At 42.3% G+C, this 26,000-nt stretch overlaps 3 protein-coding genes across 5 annotated transcripts in view; 1 reads left to right on the top strand and 2 right to left on the bottom strand.

The window, feature by feature from the left end:
- LOC111873614 (synaptic vesicle membrane protein VAT-1 homolog-like) overlaps window positions 1–17,396 on the bottom strand; it is a 62,956-nt gene extending 45,560 nt beyond the window's left edge. The window contains exon 1 of the mRNA XM_023868482.2: window positions 17,078–17,396. Coding sequence (XP_023724250.1) covers window positions 17,078–17,310 — 233 coding nt within the window. The 5' untranslated portion in view covers window positions 17,311–17,396. The remainder of the gene's footprint in view (window positions 1–17,077) is intronic.
- Window positions 17,397–18,218: 822 nt separating this feature from the next.
- Window positions 18,219–19,505, top strand: LOC111873617 (protein O-linked-mannose beta-1,4-N-acetylglucosaminyltransferase 2). The gene has a single exon (XM_023868484.1). The coding sequence runs from the start codon at window positions 18,219–18,221 to the stop codon at window positions 19,503–19,505; it is 1,287 nt and encodes a 428-aa protein (XP_023724252.1).
- Window positions 19,506–22,999: 3,494 nt separating this feature from the next.
- LOC111873618 (retinoblastoma-like protein 1) overlaps window positions 23,000–26,000 on the bottom strand; it is a 37,965-nt gene continuing 34,964 nt past the window's right edge. For 2 of the 3 annotated variants that reach the window (XM_023868485.2, XM_023868488.2), the window contains one exon: window positions 23,000–25,270. In XM_023868485.2, the coding sequence (XP_023724253.1) occupies window positions 25,100–25,270 (171 nt within the window). In that variant the 3' untranslated portion in view covers window positions 23,000–25,099. The remainder of the gene's footprint in view (window positions 25,271–26,000) is intronic. The other variant, XM_023868487.2, reaches the window with a different exon arrangement.

The raw sequence follows: 26,000 nt of genomic DNA, 5'->3' as shown, positions 1-26,000 counted from the left end.
CTGGGTCCATTTGGCACGGCGGCCACTGATTGGCCTATTGTAGCCTGCCCCGGGTGATTTATGATGGAGAATTTGGTGAAATGAAGATTGGCAGGGGAAAACCGAAGTACTCTGAGAAAACCCGCCCCAGCGCCACTTTGTCTACCACAAATCTCACTTGACCGGACCCCGGAATCGAACCCGGGCCGCCGCGGTGGGAAATCAGCGACTAACCGCTTGAGCTATGGCGCGATTCACGGCCCATGGCCGTTAATTTGTGGTTTTGTGGACCGGAGCCACTATTTCCTTGAAATAGTTCCTCATATTATTCTCACGAGGCTGAGTGGGCCCCGTTCCACACTCATTACTTCTCAGAAAATCTGGTAGCGCCGAGAATCGGCGTATTACAGCTGTCGTATTTCCTCATCCTCAACAAGTATCGAACGGTTTCTATAATTCTAGTACTCCCAAAGTGACTTCCAGTCCGCGAAGCTGGTACATCTGAACAGACCGCCTTACATAGACTCGCTCTGGTGCCATTGTTATCACTTCATGTACTGCCCTGGCATGACTGAGAACCTCCCCCAAATGAACCACACCCCGACACCACAAACACTGTACTGGCTTAAATCCGAGTTAATTTTCATCCCCCTGCTGGGGCATGAGGGTTCATGAAAAGGAATTTTATGAGACGGATGTGGGGTATTAACAAGATTACAATTCCCTTTGGGCTGAGAGGAAGCCATAGTAATTTATTTTTTGTCTATTCCTGATCACGGCCTCCGGCTGTTAAGTCACTATGCATCCTTGAATGTGGGTTAAGTCGCATTGTATCGCCTGGAATGTAACTCAAGAGGGAGAAGGCAGGACGAAACGGACTGTGTTGCTCTGCTATGAACGCAGCTCCCACAGTCCTTATTTTAATGCAATCTGGCCTCCAAGTATAATTAGAATGATCAAGTCAAGGAGGATGAGAGGGGCAGGGCATGTAGCGCGAATGGGGGGGGGGGGAAGGAATGCATATAGGATATTGGTGGGAAAGTCACAATTAAAGAGACCACTAGGAAGACCAAGACGTAGGTGGGTGGATAATATTAAAATAGATCTTAGAGAGATAGGATGGCGTCGTACCAACTGGATTGATCTGGCTCAGGACAGGGACCAGTGGAGGGCTCTTGTGAACAAGGTAATGAACCTTCGGGTTAAATGAAATGTTGGGAAGTTCTTGAGTAGCTGCACAACTGGCGGCTTCTCAAGAAGGGCTAAGCTCTATGAATGAGTGAGTGGAGCTGGGCTTGTGGTATCTTGATGTTGGATATTTTCTCAGATATGACACCGTGTAGTCCAATAGAACGTTGTAAACGTTTCGGATGAACCTTCTAACTCCATCTTCAGGTCACATAAGTGAAGACTGAGAATAGTTTCCTCCGAAACGTTTGTAAACTTACACCAAACTTCACGGCGTCCTATCCCAGAAGACAGCACTTCTCATAGTCATTATCGTGAGTACCTCACCTCTCAATCAAGAAACCGATACTAGTCACGTGTATGTGACAATACAGGTATGTTAACAATCACATGTATAGCGACGGTGCGAGTCCTGAAGTTATATCAAATCCAACGCCACCGGCTAATGTTTATGGGATACATAGAAATGAAAGGAATTATATAGTCTATTTAATGATGATATAATTAAACGAATTAAAATAAATAGACTGAGATGGGCAGGNTGGATCATTAAACGCTGTAAGTATTAAGCTGAAATATAATATTTAGACTTTAGAGAGTACGCCGACGTTTCGGTAAGCATTTATTTTCCCATCTCGTCAAGACTGGATGAATAAGAAACTAACATTTTAAGCGAAGCATTCCAGAACACCGAATATTACATTACACTATAACAGCGGAAACCTGGTAATATGTATAAATATTGTAGTTCTGTTACGTTTATTTCGTCGTCTGAAGGCCATCGGAGGGCACGTGATTTCCAAACAAGTTACTGACATGAGACTATATCAGGTCCGGTGACTTCATCGGTTAGTCCGTCATTGAAAATGCAATTAAAGGCTCCGAGACAAGAGAAGCAGAGCAATATGGGTGCCACGTCGCCCCGCTCAACTTCCGGCGAAGTTGCGGCACTATACTACAAGCCTGAAGGTCACGGGTTCGATTCCCGATGAGGTGGATTTCTTTTAATCAATCTAATACTTCCAGCCTCTAACAGAAATGAGTACCAGGAATCTTTCTGGGGTTAAGAACGGCCGGCGCGTAAGGCTGACAACCTCACAGCCATCTGTAAACCGACTGTCTACAAAATGTGGGAGCCTCGACGTCTCACAGACTGTTACAGGGATAGCTTTACCTTTTATCTTATGTAATTCAATCGAGATTTAAATGATAGAAATAAGCATTAAATGCGGAACACAGAAATAAGTAAAAACAAAACGAGAAGTAAAGGGTAAAAATGAAAAGAACGTCTGGCATACTGGAGGTTGTGGTCAGTAGTTGGTACTTCGTTTTTGAGAAGTGCTGGGGTTCAAGCTCGGAAGATATCGTAACGATTTTCGTGATTTCTCTCAGCCCCTCCCAGTAAATTCCGGGGTAGTATCACAAATCGCTTCCTTCCATACCACTTCCAGTTCGCTGTTCACTGATTGCCATACCGATCGATGCTAGTTCTTTTTTTTCCTTGGCACTACAGCCCCAGTGGGCCTAGGCCTACCTCCATGAACTTCTCCGATACAGCCTTTAAAAAACGTAGAAAATAAAGTTCTCACTGTACTGAATTAATTAAACAATATTCCTAGAAGATGTACGGGGGAGTGGAGGTATAGTTCCACCATTCTTCACCTCAGCACTAGATGGAGGCGAGCAGTGGGCTTCAAGCCCTTGCGGCTTTCCCTACACGGAAAGCAAAAACACTACTCGGTGGATAGGAGGCTGGGTGGGCCCCAGAGCAAGTATGGACTATGTGGAGAAGAGAACAATATCTTGCCCCTACCGGGAATCGAACCTCGGCCATCCAACCCGTACCTCGTCGCTATACCGACTGAGCTGTCCCGGCTCCCTGCTATACAATCTTGGCTACAGAAAAAGTACACAAATAAACAAATCAAATAAGACTTCTGGAAGAAATCTTGGATTGCTGACTGACCAATTACATGGTGTCTGTATACACAACACTGAAAAGGGGGGCATCAGTGCCCTGTGTGGGGTTCCAGGGCACAGTATTCGAAGACCTTGCCTGCCCTCGACCACGAGGCAATGGTAAGCAACCAGGTGCGTTTCACAGACAATGGGAACTGTCTTCGGTTAAATTTTCAAGAGTGGAGCTTAAGGAAAGTGATTTCCTGGAAACAGTGTTCAGAAAGTAGGCTAAAAATGAATCATATAATGACGAATTCATGAGCCCATTAATGGGCTGGAGTTCTCAGGGGAAAGCTCTGAGTTGGCGTGACTCCTTCCCGGCACATTGATTGTCCCACAACCCCACAACACGTCCCTAGACTAGACTGCACGGCGCGGAACGGCGTCCCATTCAGAGGGCAACGCCCTGTTGACTTGACGTCGCTATACGTCACGACGGCGTTAATATTCCCAGCTTAACGGCCGTCAGAGATTCCGTTCCTTGTTTTATCGGTAAGAGAAATGAAGCCGCAATTGAATGTTTGGTTGGACAGCATCGCTAGGGAAACAGTTAGTCGGGGATGGTTTCAATAACAGATTAAAATGTTCTAAGAGATGTAAAGCCGGTCACGGTAGCTGAGCGGTCTAAGGCATGCACTGCCTTCGCTCGCTCGGAAGCCGGGATCGTTGGTTCGAATCCCACCCAGGGCATGGATGTTTGTGTGCGTTTTCCTGTGTCTGTGTACAGGTAGAGGCCTTGCGACGAGCTGATCACCCGCCCAAGGAGTCCTACCGTATGTCTAAGATCTAGTAAAACCGAAGTGAACGGAGAAGTTCATGGAGGTAGGCCTAGGCCCACTGGGGCTGTAGTGCCAAGGAAAAAAAAGAAAAGAGATGTAAAACTGACAGGGGTAGCGGCAACACATTATCAAAATTTTCAAACAATTTGCACCAGGTACATAAATGTAACCATTAACGAAGTCATATGCCATTTAAAAAATTTTCGCCAACGAAACTGATCAAATGATTTTGATATTGATTGGACACATTAAAGCCGTAAAAAATGTCGGAAATTTTTTTGTAGCTGAGCGACTGGTGGTCTCTCAAGAGGGATTTATTCTTCTGCCCTGAAGATGAAAGTTGTACGGTCATCCAAAACGTCTGAAAACATCTACCACATTATAGTGCGTCATATCCTGGAAGACGGTAAGTTTTATCTTGATGTTATATTAACCCTTTAAAGACTGTTAAATTGGTCATGGCCCTCGCCAGCAGGAATTCGGAGGATCTTGTCGTAACACTTCAGATGCCCTGAAGACATACCCAGGTTTATTTCAGTATCGTCGAAATAATCACAAATGTTTTAAAATGACTCCAACAGAGCAAATCTCTACCTGAAAACCTCACGAGGAGAGGCCGTCTGGAGACTTAGATGGGAGGACACAGTAAAGTTAAAAAATGTAAAGTAAAGGTATCCCTGCAATAGGCCATGAAGGCCCATAGGGTTGTGAGATGTTGAGGTTCCCACATTTTCTAGACAATCGACTCATAGATGGCGGCAAAGTTGTCAGCCTTACGCGCCGGCCGCCCTTTACCCCCAAGGAAGATTTCTGGTGGCCCTGGGCGGCGGGAAGGATTACGTAAATTGAACTGAAGGCTATAGACTGCCCTAAAACTCGCCTCACCGAAAATATACTCACGTACCGGGCTGGGGTTGGGGTAACTATTTTATTTAAAATCAAATGCAAACTGAGCAATTTCACAATGTTGTACTTAAGCACCCTTTTGCATTAATATTACAACTTCGCACGCGCACGCGCGCGCACACACACACGCACACACACACACATTAAGCGCCATGATATTAAAACATATAGGGGAGTGGAGGTATAGCTCCACCGTTCTTGACCTCAGCAATAGATGGAGATGAGTGGTCAGATTCACGATTTCTCCCGAGGGAAAGAGCCCCCGGCACCCAGTGGATAGGAGGCAGGGCAGGCCCCAGGACCGGTCTGGGCGCTCAGAAGAAGAGAAAAAACTCCCTTGCACTGCTGGGAATCGAATCAAGGCCGCTACAGCTCGTCGCTATACCGACTGAGCTGTTCTGACTCTTTCATACATAACCGTCCTAAATTAAACATTTATTTTCTGTATCATAAAAAAAGTAAGTAAAGCTATCCCCGTACCAGGCCGTGAAGGCCCATAGGGTTGTGAGACGCTGAGGGTCCCACATTGTCTAGAGTCTAGACAATCGGCTCAAAGATGGCGGTAAGATTGTCAGCCTTACGCGCCAGCCGCGCTTTACTCCCCATGAAAAGTATTTAATTAATTCCTGCTACTCATTTCTGTTAAGAGGCTGAGTAAACCCCAGGACCTAGTGCGGCTGGAAGGGTATCATATACATTTCATCTTACTACATGTTTCGACCGTACACGGCCTTCATCAGGTGTGTGAATACTGCTAAAATTGTTTCGGTCTATGCCCCATTCTGTAACGCATCCATACTCAATGTTAATTTGTGAAGTTAATTTATAATCATTTGTTCGTAGATATAACTGAAGTTCTTCAGATCTTCCTAAAAATAAACCCGTTAGAACTCTGTTGGGCTGTGCGACTGTGTGTATAGCTGTGCAGTGCTCATGTTTGCCGTGGCATGTCTAGATGCAACTTCATATTGAGTTGGTTCTATTGTCATGCTGTCTGTATGTGGAGATCATGCATGTGAGACAGAACATAAACGTTGCATTTAAGATGATAATATATATTGTAACATGTACAGCCGTTGCCTTGCAACTGGCAAATAAACAACGGTGTTATGCAATCCGTTTCTAGGCAACAGATAGGTAAACACGTTCCTGGGGCAACGAATACACACGCAACAATAGAGTTACTGTTCGAATCGGTGTTTTATACTCGGTCCGTGCGGGGTCGAATACCTCCACCGTGACACTGCGAGTCGTAAGAGGCGACGAAAAGGAAAGTCTCAAATCTGAGACAGTAAAATATGGTGGCGAGTCCCAAGGGTTTCGGATCCGAGAAAGACTGCGCTGGCAAGGATCAGCAACAATTGTAAACGACAGACCCATCCTCTCGTCAGGGAGGGCGCCCCACAAAAACAAGACCGTGACTGTCAAACGGTAATAATTATCTCGTCATGAGTCCCAGATGGGGCTCGACACCAAGACTTACTGACTGACCGTCAGTCGCAATGTGACTTTGTCTCTGAGCCAGTCAGTTGTCAGTTAGTTGAGAGTTGAGTTCTGCGTGGGAATCTGTGAAGATAGAACCTGAGCGCGAGACGATGAAGAATCTCCACTGTAAGAAGCCGTTGCCAGGGAACAGCTGATGAAGACAAAGCTGGCTGGAAAAAGGCTTAGCGGGTACTGCAGTGATTTATAAAGTGTCGACATCAGTTATGGCGCTGTAATTACTTGTATTTCCCAGTCGTGTGTATAAGTGGTGAGCAAATCCGTTAACCAATCCATACCCCGTCTTTAGTCACGCACCCAAACACACAGCTGGTAAAAACATATGCTAGTGTGACCACGTTACCAGCTATTGAAAGTAAAAATCTGAACACAAGCGAAAATCACAGTTAAGCTCTTCACTATATTGGTAAAGCGACTTTTAGGACACCCTGTATTACTGAACTGGATCTAGAACGAACGAGGGCCTAGGCATATCGACTGGACTGATGACTCAAAGAAGAGACCACTGACAGTTCTGGTTTACACCGCAAAAAAGAGGGAGGGGGGACTCCTTGGATTCCAAACAAGATGGAGGATAACTTCACCGGCTGAGTAACTACAAGTTTATCATAAACGACTGCTCCATGGACGTAAGCTAAAAGGTAAAACTTTCCTTGTGTTTAGTTAATGAAGGAGCAAGCTATGAAGACGTATGTTGGAGTGGGTGTATAGCTCCACTATTCTTGGACCTTCCACGCCTCTGTAGCCTCTTTCACCCAGGGAAAGAGCCCCCCCTTTGCACCCATTGTATAGGAGGAGGCTGAGTGGGCCCCAGAGCCGGTGTGAACACTGTGGAGAAGAGAAGAATCCCTTGTCCCTGCTGAGAATCGAATCCCGGCCATCCAGTAACCCGCCGCTGTACCGACTGAGCTATCGTAACTCCCTTCATGGCCGTAGTTTGTTTTATATACATTTATTTATTTATTTATTTATTTATTTATTTACAGGCCGATCACATTGGCCTCGCGGTCAAAGGCATGAACCGTCTTCGCCCGCTCGAACACAGGGATCGTGGGTTCGAATCCCACTCGAGGCATGATGTCTGTCTGTGTTTATTCTGTTTGCGTTGTTCTGTGTGTAGGTAGCGGCTTTGCGACGGGCTGATCCCCATCCAAGGAGTCCTATCGACTGTGTATAAGTTTGCGGCCAAGATCCAAAGGGCTGTGGAGCCAGAGAGAGAGAGAGATTTACAGGTCATGAAATGAGAGTGTCACTGGCGCATGCTACATAACGCCTAATGACAGGATGAGAAGTAATTATGAATTGGAAAGTATTTGGAAAGGGGCGGTCACAACCTCATTTCAGGTGCTACCTCAGCACTTTCCTGAATTAGATCGGCCAGGTTAACCGGTCTCCTGACCGATACACGAACCCGAGACTCCTCAGATACGAAGTAAGAATGCTACCCCCTCCACAGCGCAGTTCTGTGACTTGAGGTCTAATTGCGGCCATACTGAGCGAGGAGCCCATATATTGTGCTCATTTACGTTGTGTTTTAAAGGCTTTTCCGTTTCAGAATTCGCACCGCGCTCTTCACAACCAAACGTTATATCCCTGTCAAGCCGGTCTGCACTAAAACCATCTCGAAGTAAACAGATTTAAATCCATTCAGCTTGGCGTCTGCTAAAATTAATATGTTTGCGACACTGCTACGCGTATTAATAAGGGATCACAAGTTATGTACTACAGTAGTGCCGGGTAGAGGGGAAGGGGGGGGGTTGGTAGGACTTCATAATAATTTGCCTACGTCATCAGTTCAAAAGCTCGTCATTTATTCACGTGAGGCTTTGCGTAAGAGGACAGCTGCGTATAACCCGTGGCTGATACATTTCCTGATGACCTCTGTGGTGGAAAGTGATAATTTGATTCCATTTGGATTATTTTCATGAGGCTGTTCACTCAGACGAACAGAATGTGATGGTAAATAGAGGAGACAACTATACCGCACTGTTCAGACAACTGCGTATTCAGAAAATGCTGGTTACGTCTCGTGTCCTGTATAGAAGTCCCAGATGTTAGAACAGATGCAGACGTACGCCTTCAAGGCGTGTGTTGTCTTGTCTGGTATAACAACAACCTCCGGAGATAGGAACTGGCTCTATATATTGGGCCCAACTGAGAAGGTTTTACCTGAAGACGGAGACAAAACCCAGTCTCCGAAATGTTGTTGTGTATTAAATAAAAACGGGGCGATAGATAATGTCACGAAACACACTAACTGTAACAACATATCGTCGTCACAGACTTTTAGAAACAACTTTACGTTTCACCTAGCAGAATTATGAGGTTCCCGTCCTACGTATTTTAAACGTTATAATGCTAAGCCACCGGTCGGCACACCTGATCTGTTCATAAACGGGCAACGACAATGTTTAACTAATGGTGTACATTCACAAATGAAGTAATCTACAACCCGAAGGCAAATCTGGACTGGCATCATCTAGTTCCAAATACGGATAAAGTACGTATCTTGTAAAAATACTCAGTTCCTTTGCAAGAGTTTGCATTTCCGTAACGAACTAAAACAAGAAATTCTGGGAAGAACTAATAGCCTACTTTCCTTTGACACGACACGAACCGCATATAAAACGACTGGTCCAACAGTTGTTGCGTGTTTCTTGCTGCAGAAACGTTATTTTACCGAGCCGTTGCCTAGCAAGGAAAATGATGAACATATGGACACACAGACTGATTTATGAAGTATGCTGCTGAGGTGGGTTCAGGTTAATGTAATGAAAAGTCGATAGGGGGGATACACAGGCACATAGACAGCATGGTAAAACTGTCCCTGTAACAGGCCGTCGAGGCCCCCACATTTTCTTTAGACAATCGGCTCACAGATGGTGGTAAGGTTGTCAGCCTTACGCGCCAGCCGCCCTTTACCTCCAGGAGCATATAAGAATTTTCTATTTAGAATAAAAACGCAAAGTGAACGTGCCGTAACAAGACTTCTGAGTTTGCACCCTGCAGCAGAGAAATTCAGAAATGTGGAACAAGTTTTGACACAGCGTGTGGTTAGTAATGACCTCGCTGTAACAATTAGGACACACAAGGACCTAGCAGTAAGCCCGCAGGCACTGTCTGATGCTTGCGATGTGTCATCAAAGAAATTCCCTTTCAAGAGAGCATCATAGGGAGCTGACTCACTTACTCCGGTGGAGTAGGGGGGGCCTTCCCTCCACCTCCCCCCATATCAGTATGAGACTCAGACCCATGTGCACAAATGTGCGGGTCAGGGGTGGGGGGTAAATATTAGACGAAGAAGCAGAAAAAAAAGGACACAGAAGAAGGGGCTATGAGGGGAGTGGGGATAAAGTCAAGGCCTGGAAGCTGAGGACACTGTAGTGTAAAGAAAAATCTCTGCACAGTCGGGAGTCGAACTCCGTCCATATCTCCAGTCATCGAGCCACGATACTAAGTCGCACAGACTCATAATACTGAACTGATACGGACCAGCGCTAGGGCACAGACAACTTCCTATCCAATGGGTACCGGGGGGTTCTCAACGGGTGGGGCGTATCCCACTCATGGGACTTGATGGTCGCTGGGTGGAACGCGAGTTACCGAAAATAATAACAAATTCAACCATACAGAAACTTTCCTGCGTACTATGCACAAGTTTTTCATCAGTGCTCAACCATAAGGGTACTTCTGCTAACAGGACTAAAACTGACGGATTCTGGGATATCACGCCGTGCAGTCAGATATGTCAGTCGACGCTTTCGGTGGAACATGTCGCCTCCATCTTCAGTCCTCTTCACAACTACTGCTGTGAGAACATCAAATTACAAAGAACTGAAACTGATTTATGTCACATTATTATGTGACGTCATGCAAGATTGTTTCAAACCTCAAATTATTAAGGCTTCCAACAGCGACTTCTGTAAACTTCAAACAATACTGCAGTCAGGGATGTCAAGTTTTGGGGACAAAGGGACGTAAATATATAACACTAACTCTGGATTTATGGTTCTCACAGAGGTCCCCATGAAGATTACCATCCTCTGGGATGCGATGCCGTGCCATCCAGTGGAAGTTCGCTGGCGATTGGGAGGAACGGGCCTCTTCCATCTTCCCTTGCTCATCTGCCGTCAGGGGATGGTACAATTGACCCACATTCTACCACAGTACCACGGGTCTCAGTCTTACCTCACTCTTATAAAAAAAAAAGGCTATCCCTGGAACAGGCCGTGGAGGCCCATAGGGTTGTGAGTCGTCGAGGCTTCCACATTTTCTAGACAAGATGGCGGCAAGGTTGTCAGCCTTACGCGTCGACCGTCCTTTACCCCCAAGAAGGTTCCTGATACTCATTTCTGTTAGAGGCTGTGTCGACCCCAGGACCATAGTGTGGCTGGAAGGTTGTCAATTGAAAAAAAAAATTCAATGACCTACTTGGGAATCGAACCGGCGACCAAACAAGAAATAACAGAAACAATTGAATGAGACATTTCAGTAACATATCTCTTTAGAGCCGCACCATAGCTCAAGCGGTTAGTCGCTGGTTTCCCACCGCGGCGGCCCGGGTTCGATCCCGGGTCAGGTCAAGTGGGATTTGTGATGGACAAAGTGGCGTTGAGGCAGGTTTTCTCCGAGTACTTCTGTTTCCCCTGCCAATCTTCATTGCAGCAATTGCTCCACAATCACCCTCACCTATCATCTGGGGCTGGTACAGGCGGCCAGAAGTGGCCGCAGTACAAGGGATTTAGTCCCACCCCACTATCAATAAAAAAACATAAAAAGTAAAGCTATCCCTGTAACAGGCAGTGAAGGCCCATAGGGTTGTGAGATGTTCAGGCTCCCACATTATCTAGACAATCGGCTCAAAAATGCCGGCAAGGTTGTCAGTCTTACGCGCCGGCCGCGTTTTACTCCCCAGGAAAATTATTTAATTAAAAAAAAATCTCTTTCAATATATGTTAGTATTTCTTGTTTTCAGTTATTCATGTTTTGATTTTACGGGTACAAGACATCAGAATCGATATCAGAAATTTCGAAAACATACCAACCACTATCTCTGCACACGTACAGTTGGGCTGCGGTTTACGGAGCGGCTTTTCTTTTTAATTCTAGACCACCGTGTATCGTGGCAGACGTTCAAACGAGACACCCTGAACATAGACAAGGTGTAGCAATCAGTACACGAAGAAATCTGATATTGCCGACGTTCCACATTTCTATCCTTTCAGACGTTAACGCGTCGTAATTTGGTTTGAAAATGGACGCAGCAAGTTCCTCAGAAACTTTGGTACCCAACAAACTACACGGCGTCAAGTCCAACAAGATGGTAGGCCGTATGTGTTGCAGAAAAATCGAGGTAAGATCTCGGACTTTTTGAGAGAGAGACTGGGGAAAACCACGAATATTTCAGCCATATTATCTCGGCCAATATTCGAACCGAGCACGTCCCCAACAAAGTCTGTAGTGCTACCTCTAGACCAAGCTGTTCGTCAGTAAATGTTAATGCCTACATCAAGGCTGTTAGGGGCAGATAGGAACATACACAAGGAGAGGAAGCGCAGCTTTCCAATTTACCGTTTCTGCAGTTGGTAGGCATGAAGCGACCCATGTTACAATCAATATAATTTATATAAATTCACCGTACACCCTCCACAGTTTGGCCACAATACTGACAGGACAATATCCGGGATAGCTTAGTCTGTATATTGATGAATTGCGGACTGGATGACAGGGGTTCGATTCCCGACAGTGTTAAGAGATTTTCCTATACTCCATAGAGTCAAGACCAGGACTGGGGCCCAAGCAGCCTCCCATCCAATGGGTACCGGGGACGTTTTCCCCGGGAGTAAAGCGACCGGAGCGTGAAGCTAACCACTCATTTTAATCCAGTGCAGAGGTAAAAAATGGTGAAGCTTAGTACCACTCCCCCATACGTCTTCATGGCGCGATACTACATTAAAGACGGGGACAATTTTACCTCAGCCGACATGAAAATAGTGGGATGTAGCGTTGTAAGTAAGCAACTGGCATATATGATAACGAGATATTGCTTTGTCTTTGATGATCACCCTGTTACGATATTGCAGATCGCTTTTCTTGTTGCGTGGCCGTATGGCGGGTGGGGGAAGAAAGTGGAAACGTGTGTTAAGAGGACGCTACAAGAACAGAACAAGAGGAACGGAAATTGCTGTGGCCTATTCTAAACTTAAGTTCTGTAAGCTTAATAGTTCTATTATGTAGTCTGTGTGAGGGATGTTTCTTACAGCATCTAATTTGGTATCTAAAAAGGGTGACGGGCCGCTGTTTCGCACGGTAAGTTTATTCACTTCCCCTGTTAATGTCCTGAAGATGAACGTTTCCTGGCACAGGACGCTGCGCTAATTCATCGCACCGACATCTCGGAAGAACGTGGTGCCTCCATCATTATGACTAGTGACGCCGTGCACACTGATCGATACGTACCAATGTTTCAGAGAAACCTGTCGCCCCCCTACCCCCCAAAAACATCACGGAAGGACACTTGTGATGCCTTGTAGATTGGTAGACAGACAAGCCTACGTATGTTTCGAAAAAACGTACTGGCTCCATCTTCAGTACAGAAGCAATGAAATGTTGTAACCACCTACAAGAGGCTACATGACCCATTGAACCATAACCAGGATTAATGAAACAATTTGACTCTGGCTTGGAACTAGAGAAATCCAGTCAAGTATTTTACGTGTAATTTGTCTAAAAACGGTGTAAGGATGATTATGATGATGATGATAAGCTATCCCTGTAACAGGCCGTGGAGGCCCATAGGGTTTTGAGACGTCGAGGGGTCCTACATTTTCTAGACAATCGGCTCACAGATGACGGTGAGTTTGTCAGCCTTACGCAACGGCCGCGCTTTACCCCCAAGAAGATTCCTGGTACTTATTTTCTGTTAGAGGCTGAGTCGACCCCAGGGGCCATAGTGCGGCTGGAAGGATTAGTTCAACTGAAAAAAATCCAATGACATCATCGGGAATCGAAACCGCGACTTTCCGGCTTGTAGCATGGTGCCCCAACCAACTACGCTACCGCGTGCCCCACTCAAGTAAACAATAATAATTTGTAATTGAATGTAGTTATCAAATTAATTAGAAACCTTAACTGTAAAATGCAAAACAAGGTTCGACCCGAATGCTGCTGCAACTGAAGAACTTAACAGACCTGCGCAGTTACCTGATAGCAGAAACCTATTGAGGTATGATTAAAGCACGACAGACCACTGTAGGTCGCGATGCAAGGGCCGAGAAGGCCTGCCCCTCATACATTCATTCAATGTATGATTACATTACCACACTCAAGTGTTGGTAATTATAGTTAAGTTTTCTAGGCCCTTTTGAGGTTGAAAGTGCTCTTGCAAAATTGGGAAGGTATAAATCGTCAGGTAGTGATCAAATTCCGGCAGAATTCAAGCAGGAGGCGAAATATTACGTTCTAAGATCCACAATCTAATTACTTCTATTTTGCATAAGGAAAAATTGCCTGATCAGTGGAAGGAGTCTATTATTGTACCAGTTCACAAGAAGGGTGATAAGATTGACTGTAGTAATTATCGGGGATATCACTGCNGCAGAGGAATATCCTACACGAAATAAGAAAACGGAAGGCTAATTGGATTGGTCATATCTTACGCGGTAACTGCCTTCTAAAAGAAGTTATTGAAGGAAAGATAGAGGGGCGGATAGAAGTGACCAGAAGACGTAAGAAGATGCTGGATGACCTTCGGGACAGAAGAGGATACTGTCATTTGAAGGAGAAAGCTCTAGATCGCATTAAGTGGAGGAACTGCTTTGGAAGAGACTGTGGACCGGACCTGTCGTCTGACAGATTACTGATGATGATGAAGATGATTCTTCTCTCAAGGTTAAGTCCATATATAGATTAAATTATTGGGGATCATCAGTGTGGGTTTCGACGTAACAGATCAACTACAGATCAGATCTTTTGCATTCGACAGATACTGGGGGAAAAAAAAAATGGGAGTACAATGAGACAGTACATCAGCTATTCATAAACTTCAAGAAAGCCTATGATTCCGTTAGGTTGATTAAAATGTGTTTCAACGAAACGTATAATGAAGTCCGTACAGGTAAACATTTGTCTGTTAATTTTCCTATTCAGAATGGTCTAAAACAAGGAGACGCTTTATCGCCACTGCTTTTCAATTATGCTTTAGAATATGCCATTAGGAAAGTCCAGGAAAACCAGGTGGGACTGAAACTAAACGGGACACATCAGCTGTTGGTCTATGCTGATGATGTGATCTACTGGGTGATAATGTAGATACCATAAAGAGAAACACAAACTTTAATTGACGCAAGTAAAGAGGTTAGTCTTGAAGTAAAGGGTTAAAATGCCGTATCGGACAGCCGTCTGAAAAGGGTGCAGTTCCATTAGTTACAACTGCGCAAAGTCTCTCTGCGCCGGCTGAATGGGAAGTGCGATAATACGTTATGTTATCGGTCAAGAACAACGCCATTTGACAGCCCTGATAGCGATTCGCGCTTACACAAGTATCGGCACCACATCACTGCATGGGTATTTTCGGAACAATAACATAAATGTGACAAACACTACAGCCGATCCAGCATATGGGGTGAAGGTAAAGTCGTCCCTGTGCTCAGTTAAATAAGCACCACGCCATGAAGACATGTAGGGGCGTGGAGGTATGGCTTCATCATTCTTAACCTCAGCACTAAATGGAGGCAAATCGTTAGCTTCAAGCTCCTGCCGCTTTATCCGCGGGGAAGAGTCCCCAGTACCCGTAGGAGGCTAAGTGGCCTCTGAGCCGGTTTGAGTGGTGCAGAGAAGAGAAAAATCCCTTGCCCTGCCGGAAACCCAATTTCGGCCGTCGAGCCTTTAGGGACTGAGGCTTGCCGAGTGAGCTACTCCGGTTCCCAGGAAGTGGGGTAGTCTGCTTATACTGCTGTCTTTTAACTCTTTAGAGCCCAGTGGTTACTACATGTACCACCCGCTTTAACATACCAAAACTATGCATTCTGTCCAAAGTGTTTTTGTGTTCCGTATGGTTTTCACAGCAAAAAGCGTTATTTTTCCTAATCAGCATTAACCGGTTGGTCTTTGTAGTGGAGAAATTTTATTTCCTGTCATGTACGAACCGAGGACTTGAATGTTATTTCGAAGAAATTAAAGGGTTAAGTTATTACACGTCGTTTGGGGCAATAAGCTCCGCCGAAACGTATGTATAAACCATCTATAGTACCAGTTGTCACGCAGTATGCGTGACTATAGACGGGGTTTGGTTTGGTGAATGAATTTATTGACCACTTATACACACGACTCAGAACTACAAGCAATTACATCTCCACAATTCACAGATCACCACAGCAACCACTAGGCCTTCTTTCGGCCTGCGGCCTGCTGCCGCGGGAAGGTGTTTATTGAGCCGTTGCCCAGAAACGACCGTTTGTTACAGAGTCACCGCTTAATGACGGGGTCTATACTCCACAACACTTTGTCTTCTTTCTGCTTTACCTAACGACGTTACCAGTAAGTCGAGATGATATAGCATCAAATGGTAGGTTGATATGGAATAACGAATTATAAAGGATGTCGAAGAAAACGGCCGTGACTTAATTTAAGACGTTATCCAGGAAATCTAGGACAAACCTCGGTCAGGATAATTGGTGCCCCGGCCGAGATTCGAATAGGAGAACCTCTCGAATACCGGGCAGATACGTTATCGGGTCGGCTGGATTGCTCGACGTCACTAGCCTTCAGACCACAAGATGCCAATTTTCATCACCGTGCAAAACTCGGTTTACATTTGAGATGTCTGCTTGTTACTTCCTCGGTTCGATGTTCGCCTGTTGCTTGTACGACTGTAGTGTAGTGGGGCTACTAGACTGGCATGTTTGAATGTTACAAAATGTGGAGGAATGACAGAGGGTGTAAGCGGACAGGCAGGGGTTGTATAGGGTCGGGTTATACAACCGTATTGATCGACCCCGGCGCCACACCCTATCACACAATCTTGGGCTCCAGTCTTTTCCAAAATATATTTTTTCCATTGACCATGAATGTCTTTCTGTCAACATGGCCGATGTCAATAAACCGAACATTTACGTAATGTTTCTTCTGGGCTCGCAGGATATGAAATACGCGCGACGCCGGCACCTGTTGATGGGCGTCATCCCCAATGTAACGCCCGCAACAACGGCCAACCATGCGCCATGTTGCATGACAAGTGTGTGATATAATTTGTTTTTATTTTATTTGCAATGTCAACTTCACCTCATGAACACATGAGTCTGTAGCAGCATTATGGTTAGGAACGGGCATAACAACTGACTGAGAGTTTACAGATCGCCGAGCGATTCAAAGAATAATTATTTTCGCAGTTAAGCTGGAATGAATACCATATGGTAACAACGGTACTGAAGTTAAATTAGACATAACTATTTGGTGTGTATGTTACCTAACAGAAAAGATGTGGCAAATGTATACGTTTTGTAGGAATTATGTTAATCGAATTCTGCTAATATGGAAGGGCGTTAAAGTTGTCAAATGAAAGAAAAACTGAAGGAAACAGAAAATACATAATTCGTCAAACTATACCTAAAAAGATGGAACATCACAAAACTCTTAAACATATTACTAATTAAAATTCTACTCTCATCGAAGTTATATGGGTAACATATTGCAGCCTAGTTTTATACATAAGATAAGATAAATTAAAACAACACGTCCATTAATGAAATACATTTTTCACTCACCATGCCTTCACCCTGATAAGAACTTCGCCTTCCCCCAGTGTTGGTTCCGGCTTCTTCAAAACTTTAACAGATTTAAGACCCCCAAAACCGGTAAGCACAACGGCTCGCATTTCTTTCGGAGGCTGTTCCGGAGTTTTATCGGCAGCTTCATTTTCCTCAGCGGAAGCTTCTTGCTGTTTTCTCTTCTCCGGCGCCTTCTCTTCGGCCGCTTTAGACTCCTGCTGCTCAGACATTTCGACGACGAATAACTACTACCACACCGCCTCGAACGAAGCCGCGCTCTGATCCTTTAGAACCCTGGGTTAAAGGAAGGGGGCGAGGGGGTAGTAGTAGGCACGGATTACTAAGTAACAGGTGCTCCGCTAGCCTGGTGACTAGTAGAGTCAACAGAAGAAACTACCGGAAATTAGCCCGCGTGAAAAAGTTGGGAACTAAAATACAACTAATAACAACTGTTTTGTCTTATTCACCGATATGAAATAAAATTTGGAATTTTTTTCTAAACACTGAAAATACAGATTAACGAAACAGAGAGAAATTTTCAATAATTATACTGATATACATAGGGAAAGTAATATAACATAGAATTAACCTATGATTGGGTACCCTAGTGTTTAGAATGTTGGCTATCATGTATAGTAAGCAATATGGCGCCAAGAATGTTTGTAATAATTCTAATCTTTTCGGTTATCAAAACACAATGACAGTTGATGTAGTGTGTTTATTTGTTTCATGTGCCATAGTTATTATACTTCATATGCAAAGTATCCCTTTTATGGTTCAGTTATTCCCGAGAAAACAGACTTCATATTCATCTGAAATAACATCGAATATTTCAACATCGGCTAGCGTGTCGTCTGTACGGTGTCATGTTTACGGTCATAGGAAATCTTGTACCTTCGAGAATTTGTGTTATGTACCACATGAAAAACAGTTTGTTTTTACTCTGGCAAACGGTTCCGTCTTTTCCGGTGTTACAAGCATAAATGACCTGAAAACAATAGACTTGTCATCTGTAACAAACCATAATGGATTTATGATGAAAATAGCAATTGTTACCCCGGATAATACGATTTTGAGAAGAAATCGAATTAATATTCCGTATGGTTTCATTCTTTGGAGATTTAAGTGGGATAATATAATGCATGTTATACACGATGATTTATTGCCCCTCTATACAACGTATGAAGACATCTGTACAGGAAATGTTGACAAATGTGTATCAAAATATCGTATAGCATTTGCAGATGAAGGCGAGCTTGGCCCATTAAATGAGTGGTACAGTATTTTTTCCATGTCAGAACCAATGATTTTACAAAAATGTGGTATAAACAACATAATTTGTTTTGAGGAGAGTCGAACTGGACTACTGACTGACAGTGTGTGGTTTCAGTATGGATTTGGCATTCCACAAGGACCTGTTGCTGATACACAACTTAATGGAAATCGACTGAGGCGATTTTCAGAATTTGTATTACGCAAATTCAAAATACCCACACCACAAAACTTAAACAGTACAGATGTTGTGTTTTTCAGCAGAAAAGTTAATCGCAAGATTCTGAACGAAGGCACTGTGATAAACAAAATTGAAGATATTTACAAAGACGTTTTCCACAATATTTCTAAGTTACAAATTCTTAACACAGATCTTACAACTAATGATACAAGAGATATCCTATATCATCTCTCACGGTCCAATACAGTTGTGGGTATGCATGGTTCTGCCATGATTTTGACCATATTCTTGAAACCAGGGTCTGTTATAATAGAACTGTTTCCTTTTGGAATTAACCCTCAGCACGTGTCTCCTGTGAAGGTAGTTTGTGACCTACCAGATGTTGGATTACTGTATAGATCATGGGCAAACACTAAAGAAGAAAACACAGTGATACATCCTGATGCACCACCACTCCTCGGCGGAATCAGTCACCTGTCTCCTGCTGAACAGGAGCAGATAAGAAATATCAGTGAAATTCCAGCTGTTGAATGTTGCCACAACCCAGCCTATCTCTACAGAATGTTCCAGGACACCATAGTGGGAAATGACATTGATGTTATATTGAAAGATGCATTTTGTAAACAGCGAGACTTCTCAGAAAAATCCTTTAATGAGGAACGTATGTCTCGGATATTGTCACAGTGGTATTTCCCAGCTCCTGTCGGTAATGTTTTGTGTAGCTATGCAGCACAAGACAGAATTGTCACAGTGACTTGGGTTCCTCCTCCAAATGTAAAAGATCCAGAGTACCACATTGCAGTTGTCACCAACAGTTCACTGCAGTTTTCAGCAAACAGCAAACAACCCAAGATGGAATTCGTACTGCCACTTTTAGTTCGTGGTGATACTACAATTGATCTGTGGGTGAAATGTGTTGAATGGGGTCAGGCCAGTTTGGACACTTTCACACAATGTAAAGTGCATGTCTGACAGAACTTTATTTGTTTGTAAGAATTTTCAAACTGGAGATGAAGAATTCTGTCTTCTGGGATACAGCGGTGTGTAGTCCTATGAAAGTCGATCTACATTTAAGGGGGACATATTGCCTCCATCTTCAGGGTCAAAGAGTAAGCCGAGCAAGCAGCAAACATAGCTCTACTTGCAAGATAAAACTCTTCTCAATATTTGCAAGTTTTGGAATTACTGAATCACACAAATTTCCGTTTACTGAAAACTGAGTTTCTCTTAGCTATTTAATTTGTAAATTAAGGTGTTTCTAATAAACCTGAATATTCAGTCTGAACATTGTAATTCCACATTTTGTATTCCAAAACCATAGATTTCAGAGAATGACAACTCCTATCAGCAGTTTTCAATTAGGACACAGTACTAATGGGTGATGGAATACTGTATCTTCACTAGCAAACCCACACATGAATATCTGCCCTGCAATTTTAAGAACAGATTTGTATCAATATAAGATAACTGTTCAATAAACACTACTTTAATACCAGTTCCTTTGTGATCATTTATTACATACAGAAGGCTATGCTTCCTTGGTAAAAATAATGACTTATGCTGTTATTTCATTCCACCATTACTCACTAATCATCTGTCACCATCTTCAAAAAAGTGCTGCAGAAGCTAACAAAGCAACAGTTCCATCTTCATGCTCATATTGCTATATTTTACATTGGAATAAAAGAGCCTATACTAAATTAATAGGCATCTAAATGGTTGCTCAACCATTATAACCATGCAGTCATCAGTCCCAGTGCTTTTCTTGTGGGGGAAGGACCCACACACATGAAACAGCATTCTCTTCTTAGAGCAAGATATGACAAATGACAAAATCATTATTTCAGGGACATTATTTAATGCTGGTAGCAAAACCCACTAATGTAACCTGATCTTTAGATATTACCATTCAGCCACCCACAGTAGTTACCCTTATATTCATCTTTACATTATGCTGTCACCACCATATCACCTTTCTTTATCATATTAATTTTTCAATTAGACTGTTATTGTACAGATGTTATTGTATTTGACTCGTTCCATATCCTACGGTGTCTACCTGTATCTGGATTTATGGAACATAAATAAATTGAACAATTTAAAAGTACCCACTTTCTCCATTAACAATCTATTTGTAGTTTGTGTATCCCCCACAAAAAACCACGATATCAGCACATAGCATAATAGACTTTGCTATTCTAACAAGAATGAGAGTATTATATTAGAATCATGCATATATTGCATTACCATTCTGAAACCAAATAACACAGTTTCTCCTCAATATCTTAACTTCAGGCAATCCTAACTTGTAGCTTAACCGGTACTTATGGTAAACTACATACATTTTCAGACACAAAACACTCATAAATTGATAAACATGTATGCTACAATAGGAAGAGTACTTCCTAGTTCATTAATTTACAGAATACATTTCAGTCACGAAGGGTGTTTTTCCAGAAGTTATACAAATGTGCAAGGATTCATAAATGAAAAAGTACACAGGTGATCATTCCAATTTACAATTTAATTTTTATAGCTTGTAACAATTCCTGTAGGTGCAAGTTTAAAGATAAAATAATCTTAATTGCATTAACTTTATATGTAGCTACAATACAATACATATTATACAGCACGAAAAAAAATATTAGCAACAAAAATGTGAACAAAACTCAACACTCCACAACCTAGCAGGTATATGCATATAGATATATGTATATATTTATAAAAAGTGAACTTATCTTAAAAAGTTTTGCTGACATGTTAATGCCCCTATCATCATCAACACCACCATAATATGGACACAAAACACATTCACTCTCACAGAAACTGATTTATCCTTTCATCAATGAACAAATTCACAAATCAGTTATAGTTTTAATCATGCATAAGCCAAGAGATTAATGTCTAAATGGTAATAAATCAAACAATGTTTGTGTTAATGCCATGGTAACTGAAACCGGAAGTATACCTACATACAGAAAAATGAAATATGTAAACACATTAAGAAATATATAATTTACATCTTATAATTTTGGTCATTTTAGACAAACTGGAATTAAAAGATGATGTTTAAGAGGGCCGAACAAAAGCCGTAAATGCCGACTCCTACTGTAACATCCTCAGGAAACTTCGTAAGGCCATTCAACTGAAGCGACCAGGACTCCTCACCAAAGGCGAGTTGCTCTTGCATGACAATGCGCATCCCCATACTGCCAACAAGATAATGAGACGCTGCAAAATTTCAAGTGGGAAGTCCTCGAGCATCCTCCGTATAGCGCCGACCTTCTTCCAAGCGACTTTCATTTGTTCAGCCCTCTTAATCATCATCTTTTGGATGAACATTTTCCCGATGATGAAGCTGTAGAAAGGGAAGTCACTGCCTGGTTCCAACAGCAGCCCAAAGAATTTTATGCTGCTGGTTTTCAGGGGCTTGTGAAACAATGGGACAAGTGCCTCAATGTACAGGGAGATTGTGTTGAGAAATAAAAGCATTTTTCAAATCAGTACTCTTATTTGTTTAAGTTCTATATCCATTTGTAACTTACTTATTGACTTACACTCGTATATTCACTGGACAGAAGGCAGCAGTGAAACATTTTCAATTTATATTCTTCCAGAGTAGTCTGTATTAACAATGACGTATGAAGGAGAGATGATTTCTTGAACAGTACAGATATAGATTTCATATTCTTTCAGTAGAAGCCTACACTGAAACTCAAATCTGTACAGCATGGAAATGAAACAAAAAATAAACCAACTACACAACTATGCATGTGTGCCCTGAAATGTACATGGATTCAATGCTAATGCAAAGGCTTAAAATAAAAACAAGTTGTACAGATTTTCTGAAGGACCAGTACAAATCAAATTATCCCATAGTCCTGGAATCACTTATAAAAAAATGACACAAAATTTATCCTTAAATAGGAAGGAATACCCACTGAAGGACCCAACATAGTGAGAATACAGGGGTAGCACATAAATTTCCAACCCTGGGAAAAAATTAAAAACTACAACTTAACCTGGAACCAAAACTGAGTAGATACTGTTAGTCAATTCCATTGACTGCATATTCATGCAAACCTTGGAGAACAGTTTTAATGGCGATCTTGTAGTTTTAGTCTCCAAAAACTAGACATCACTAACATAGCAGTTTGTGAGAACAATCACTTATTCCAAATGTGTGTCTGCAGCAATGACAGTCAGTGGTGGCTAGTGATTCTTGTTGTGGTTTGGGCAACTTTTCTGGCCTCTGCGCACTAACTGAGTTGAAGGAATCCATTAAAGGGAGGAAGCAGGCACTCCATGGGCATTTCACTGCATCCAATAACAAGATGAGAATGGTTGGCACAGGACCAGTATTTAAATATTTCTTATACACAAGAATATATAGACATATGCTCTTCATAATAATAACCCCTAGCACACCTGTAGCTCAGAACATTTCTAAGCTGACACAATGACACCCAATGCTAACTTTAATGAACAGAATTCCTTACAGGACATGGACACCTAAGGGAGGAGCGAATCCTAGTAGGCTGCCACTCTGAATTTAGCAGCCCTGGGGTATCAGTTTCTAACAAATCACTGCCACCATATGGAAAGAAAGAGAACCAGTTTGGCTAATGACAAAAATGAATGCTCTACATTCCATCCATCTTAACTTTAGTGCTTGAAGAGAGATGGCTACTGTGACACTATAAAGTGAATACGACTGGGTGAAAAGCTAAGCACATTTTTAATTTTTTTTATACTTGATTGCTTTTATGTGATGCAGTGACCCTGTCAGGCTATTTATTTTCAAAAATCTTAGTAATACTGGAAAGCTTATTGCCTTATGATACAATGTCTAGGAGATAAGTGGGAGGTTTGAAAATATCACATGACAAGCAAGGAGTGATGTCACAAGTGCCCTGCATGCAAACAGTTATTTGCTTTGTGGCCCTAAAACGGTAAAAAGTACTGTACTTTGATATGAAGAACAAATGAAAGCAGCAGCTCAGCAAGTGCCAGGAAGCATTTCAGATGCCTCCTTACCAATAAAATACACATTATGTTGTTACAAAATGGTACTCATTCTAGCATTTATGCCATGAGTACTGTACGAAGATATGAATGGGAATATGAGGACTGACAAGCATCACCATCATCATATAAGCAGAATTACATGTCCCCAGCCTCACGTAACAGATGTTGAGGTTAAGAGTGCATTAGCACACACCTGGTGCATAATTAATTAAGCAAAGGGACATAACCCTTAATGTAAATGGTTATAATATTTCATGGCCACATAAAAAGACTCTCAGTTCAATAAGTGAATAACCTACGCTATAGTGATCCAAAAGAGAGGAAAGATGACTTGGTTTGAATAACAACACATTCAGAAAGAAGGGACATGTGCACCCTGTGTCTGGGTCATCCAAGAGTTCTCATGTTGTACCCCGGAGTTAACACATGCACACCATACTGACCTGTTACAAAGAACACTCCAAGAATTAAAAAATACCTCCCTAGATTCTATATATAATTCCATTCCACCTTCATACAGCAGCTTTCAAATTCATCTTTAGCATTAACACAATAAATTATCTTCCTAAAGCAATATTCTAAAAACAAAATTTTCATCATGCATATGTATATACAGAAACAAAAAAAGGAAATGATACTTTTGTAATCCATTACTATTAAAAAAGAGAACTTTCATATTGAATCCTGGCTCCAATAAAGTGAAAGAAATGAAATGCACTTTCCATGGCATGTGTCATCCTATTAAAAAATTCATACAGGTGCACACAAACTTGGGTTATGCCATTTTATAGTGTCACAACTATAAAACTACTGGTAATTGCTAGACATAAAAGCTGCTAGCAAACGGCAAGGTAATGTCTTCAAATAGTTTATCTATATGTTGTGTTCCATATTTTAAAATTCAATGTCATATCTGTACTGAATGAGTCAGTAACAACTTCAAAACTTTTCAAACCATTATGAAGTACACAATTTGCTTTTTAATTGAAGCAGGGTGCAACTCTAATAACTGTCAAGATAAAAAAAATAATTGTGCTAGCATCAGATACTTATCTGGCTACAAATATAACAAATATGTAAGGGCGCAAAAAAAAAAAATTAAAATTAACAGTACAAACGTATAAGGACTTTACAAGTGAACAGTTATCTGACAGCCCTATTGGTGGGTATTATCACAGTGCGCTGGTCACAATGCATTCATCCGTCTTCTTCAGGTTCTCACAGTGGTGACTTTCTATCTTATGAGATTTAAAACTGTTTAGTCTGGTGAAAATCCACTGACATTTCTCTGAATCATCGACTGACTTTCACTGACTACGCAGCATTATATCCCAGAAGATGGAGCTGTTCAGCTGTTTCCTTGGCACCCAGTACCTTCTAGGTCCCTTAAGCTTCATAAAATTGTGATCTGATGGAAGAAAGAACTGCATTTGAACTTCTATTTCTATGATACAGCAATACTACTTCCTTTTTCTAAGATTATAAAAGACTGTGCCAAATCTCGGGGGTGCCTCATACCTCAACAAGACGGCTGTCACCTACTCCTGTGTCTGAACAAGACGTTCACCTATCAGGTTATGCAGTCTCCTGGCTGCGGCAGTGTGTTGTTTAGCTGGAGAGGCATCTGTATCAGGAGTATCATCCACAAGTATTCTCTTCCCCACCCTCTTCGAGTCAATCTGGATCATGGTGTTGATTGCACGCAAATCCTGTAACAATGAAGTGATTTCTGTTTACGCAGTTATTTTAAAACATTGCATTAAATATTAATTCTCATAATACGAAAGACTTAACAGGAAGACTGTGGGAACACTGAATTAGGCACAATATTGGATGGATGCAGTACACTTTCAGGATTTTCACGGGAATGACTAACCAAAAAGTGAATGATGAGTCACAAGGCCAGTCAATTTTTGCACTACTACAACAGTGTGTCTAAACCGAGGAAAGAACAGAAACCCAAATCACAAAAGTTAATTTTCAGCCAGGATTTGCAGTGTCGTGCACATCCCGAATATGAGCCAGATGTATTAACAGCGTCAAGCATTTATCAATATCATCTGACATTTGAATATATCAATTATTTTAGTTCTCCCATGCAAACTAACGACACTTCTCAAACACGCAATTCGTCCGATGTCTTTTATCAAACATCTGAGATAGCTATAATGCAAGCCATGTTATGTTAAGACATCTGTGAAATGTACTGGATTTTGATATTCCCCCCCTCAATCTTTCTTCCTGCAAGTTTCACTTCCAAAATTATTCAACATATTTCAAGTACATTTTATTTGGTCCATTCTGACCCCAAATATCCCCTTCTTCATGCACATATCAAAAGAGAATGTTCCCAAAGCTGCGCCTCTGCATAAAATGGGGGGGGGAGAGAAAGGTATATAACAAAAGAATTAACAATCTACAATTTTTATTTGGAACATA

The sequence above is a fragment of the Cryptotermes secundus genome, unplaced genomic scaffold (assembly GCF_002891405.2).
Source record: "Cryptotermes secundus unplaced genomic scaffold, Csec_1.0 scaffold644, whole genome shotgun sequence".
Classification (NCBI taxonomy): domain Eukaryota; kingdom Metazoa; phylum Arthropoda; class Insecta; order Blattodea; family Kalotermitidae; genus Cryptotermes; species Cryptotermes secundus.
The sequence above is the reverse complement of the archived record's forward strand: the minus strand, read 5'-3'. Positions and strand labels throughout refer to the sequence as shown.

Coding starts and splice junctions, on each gene's coding strand:
- LOC111873617 (XM_023868484.1), top strand. CDS start 18,219: ATGCATGTTATACACGATGATTTATTGCCCCTCTATACAACGTATGAA.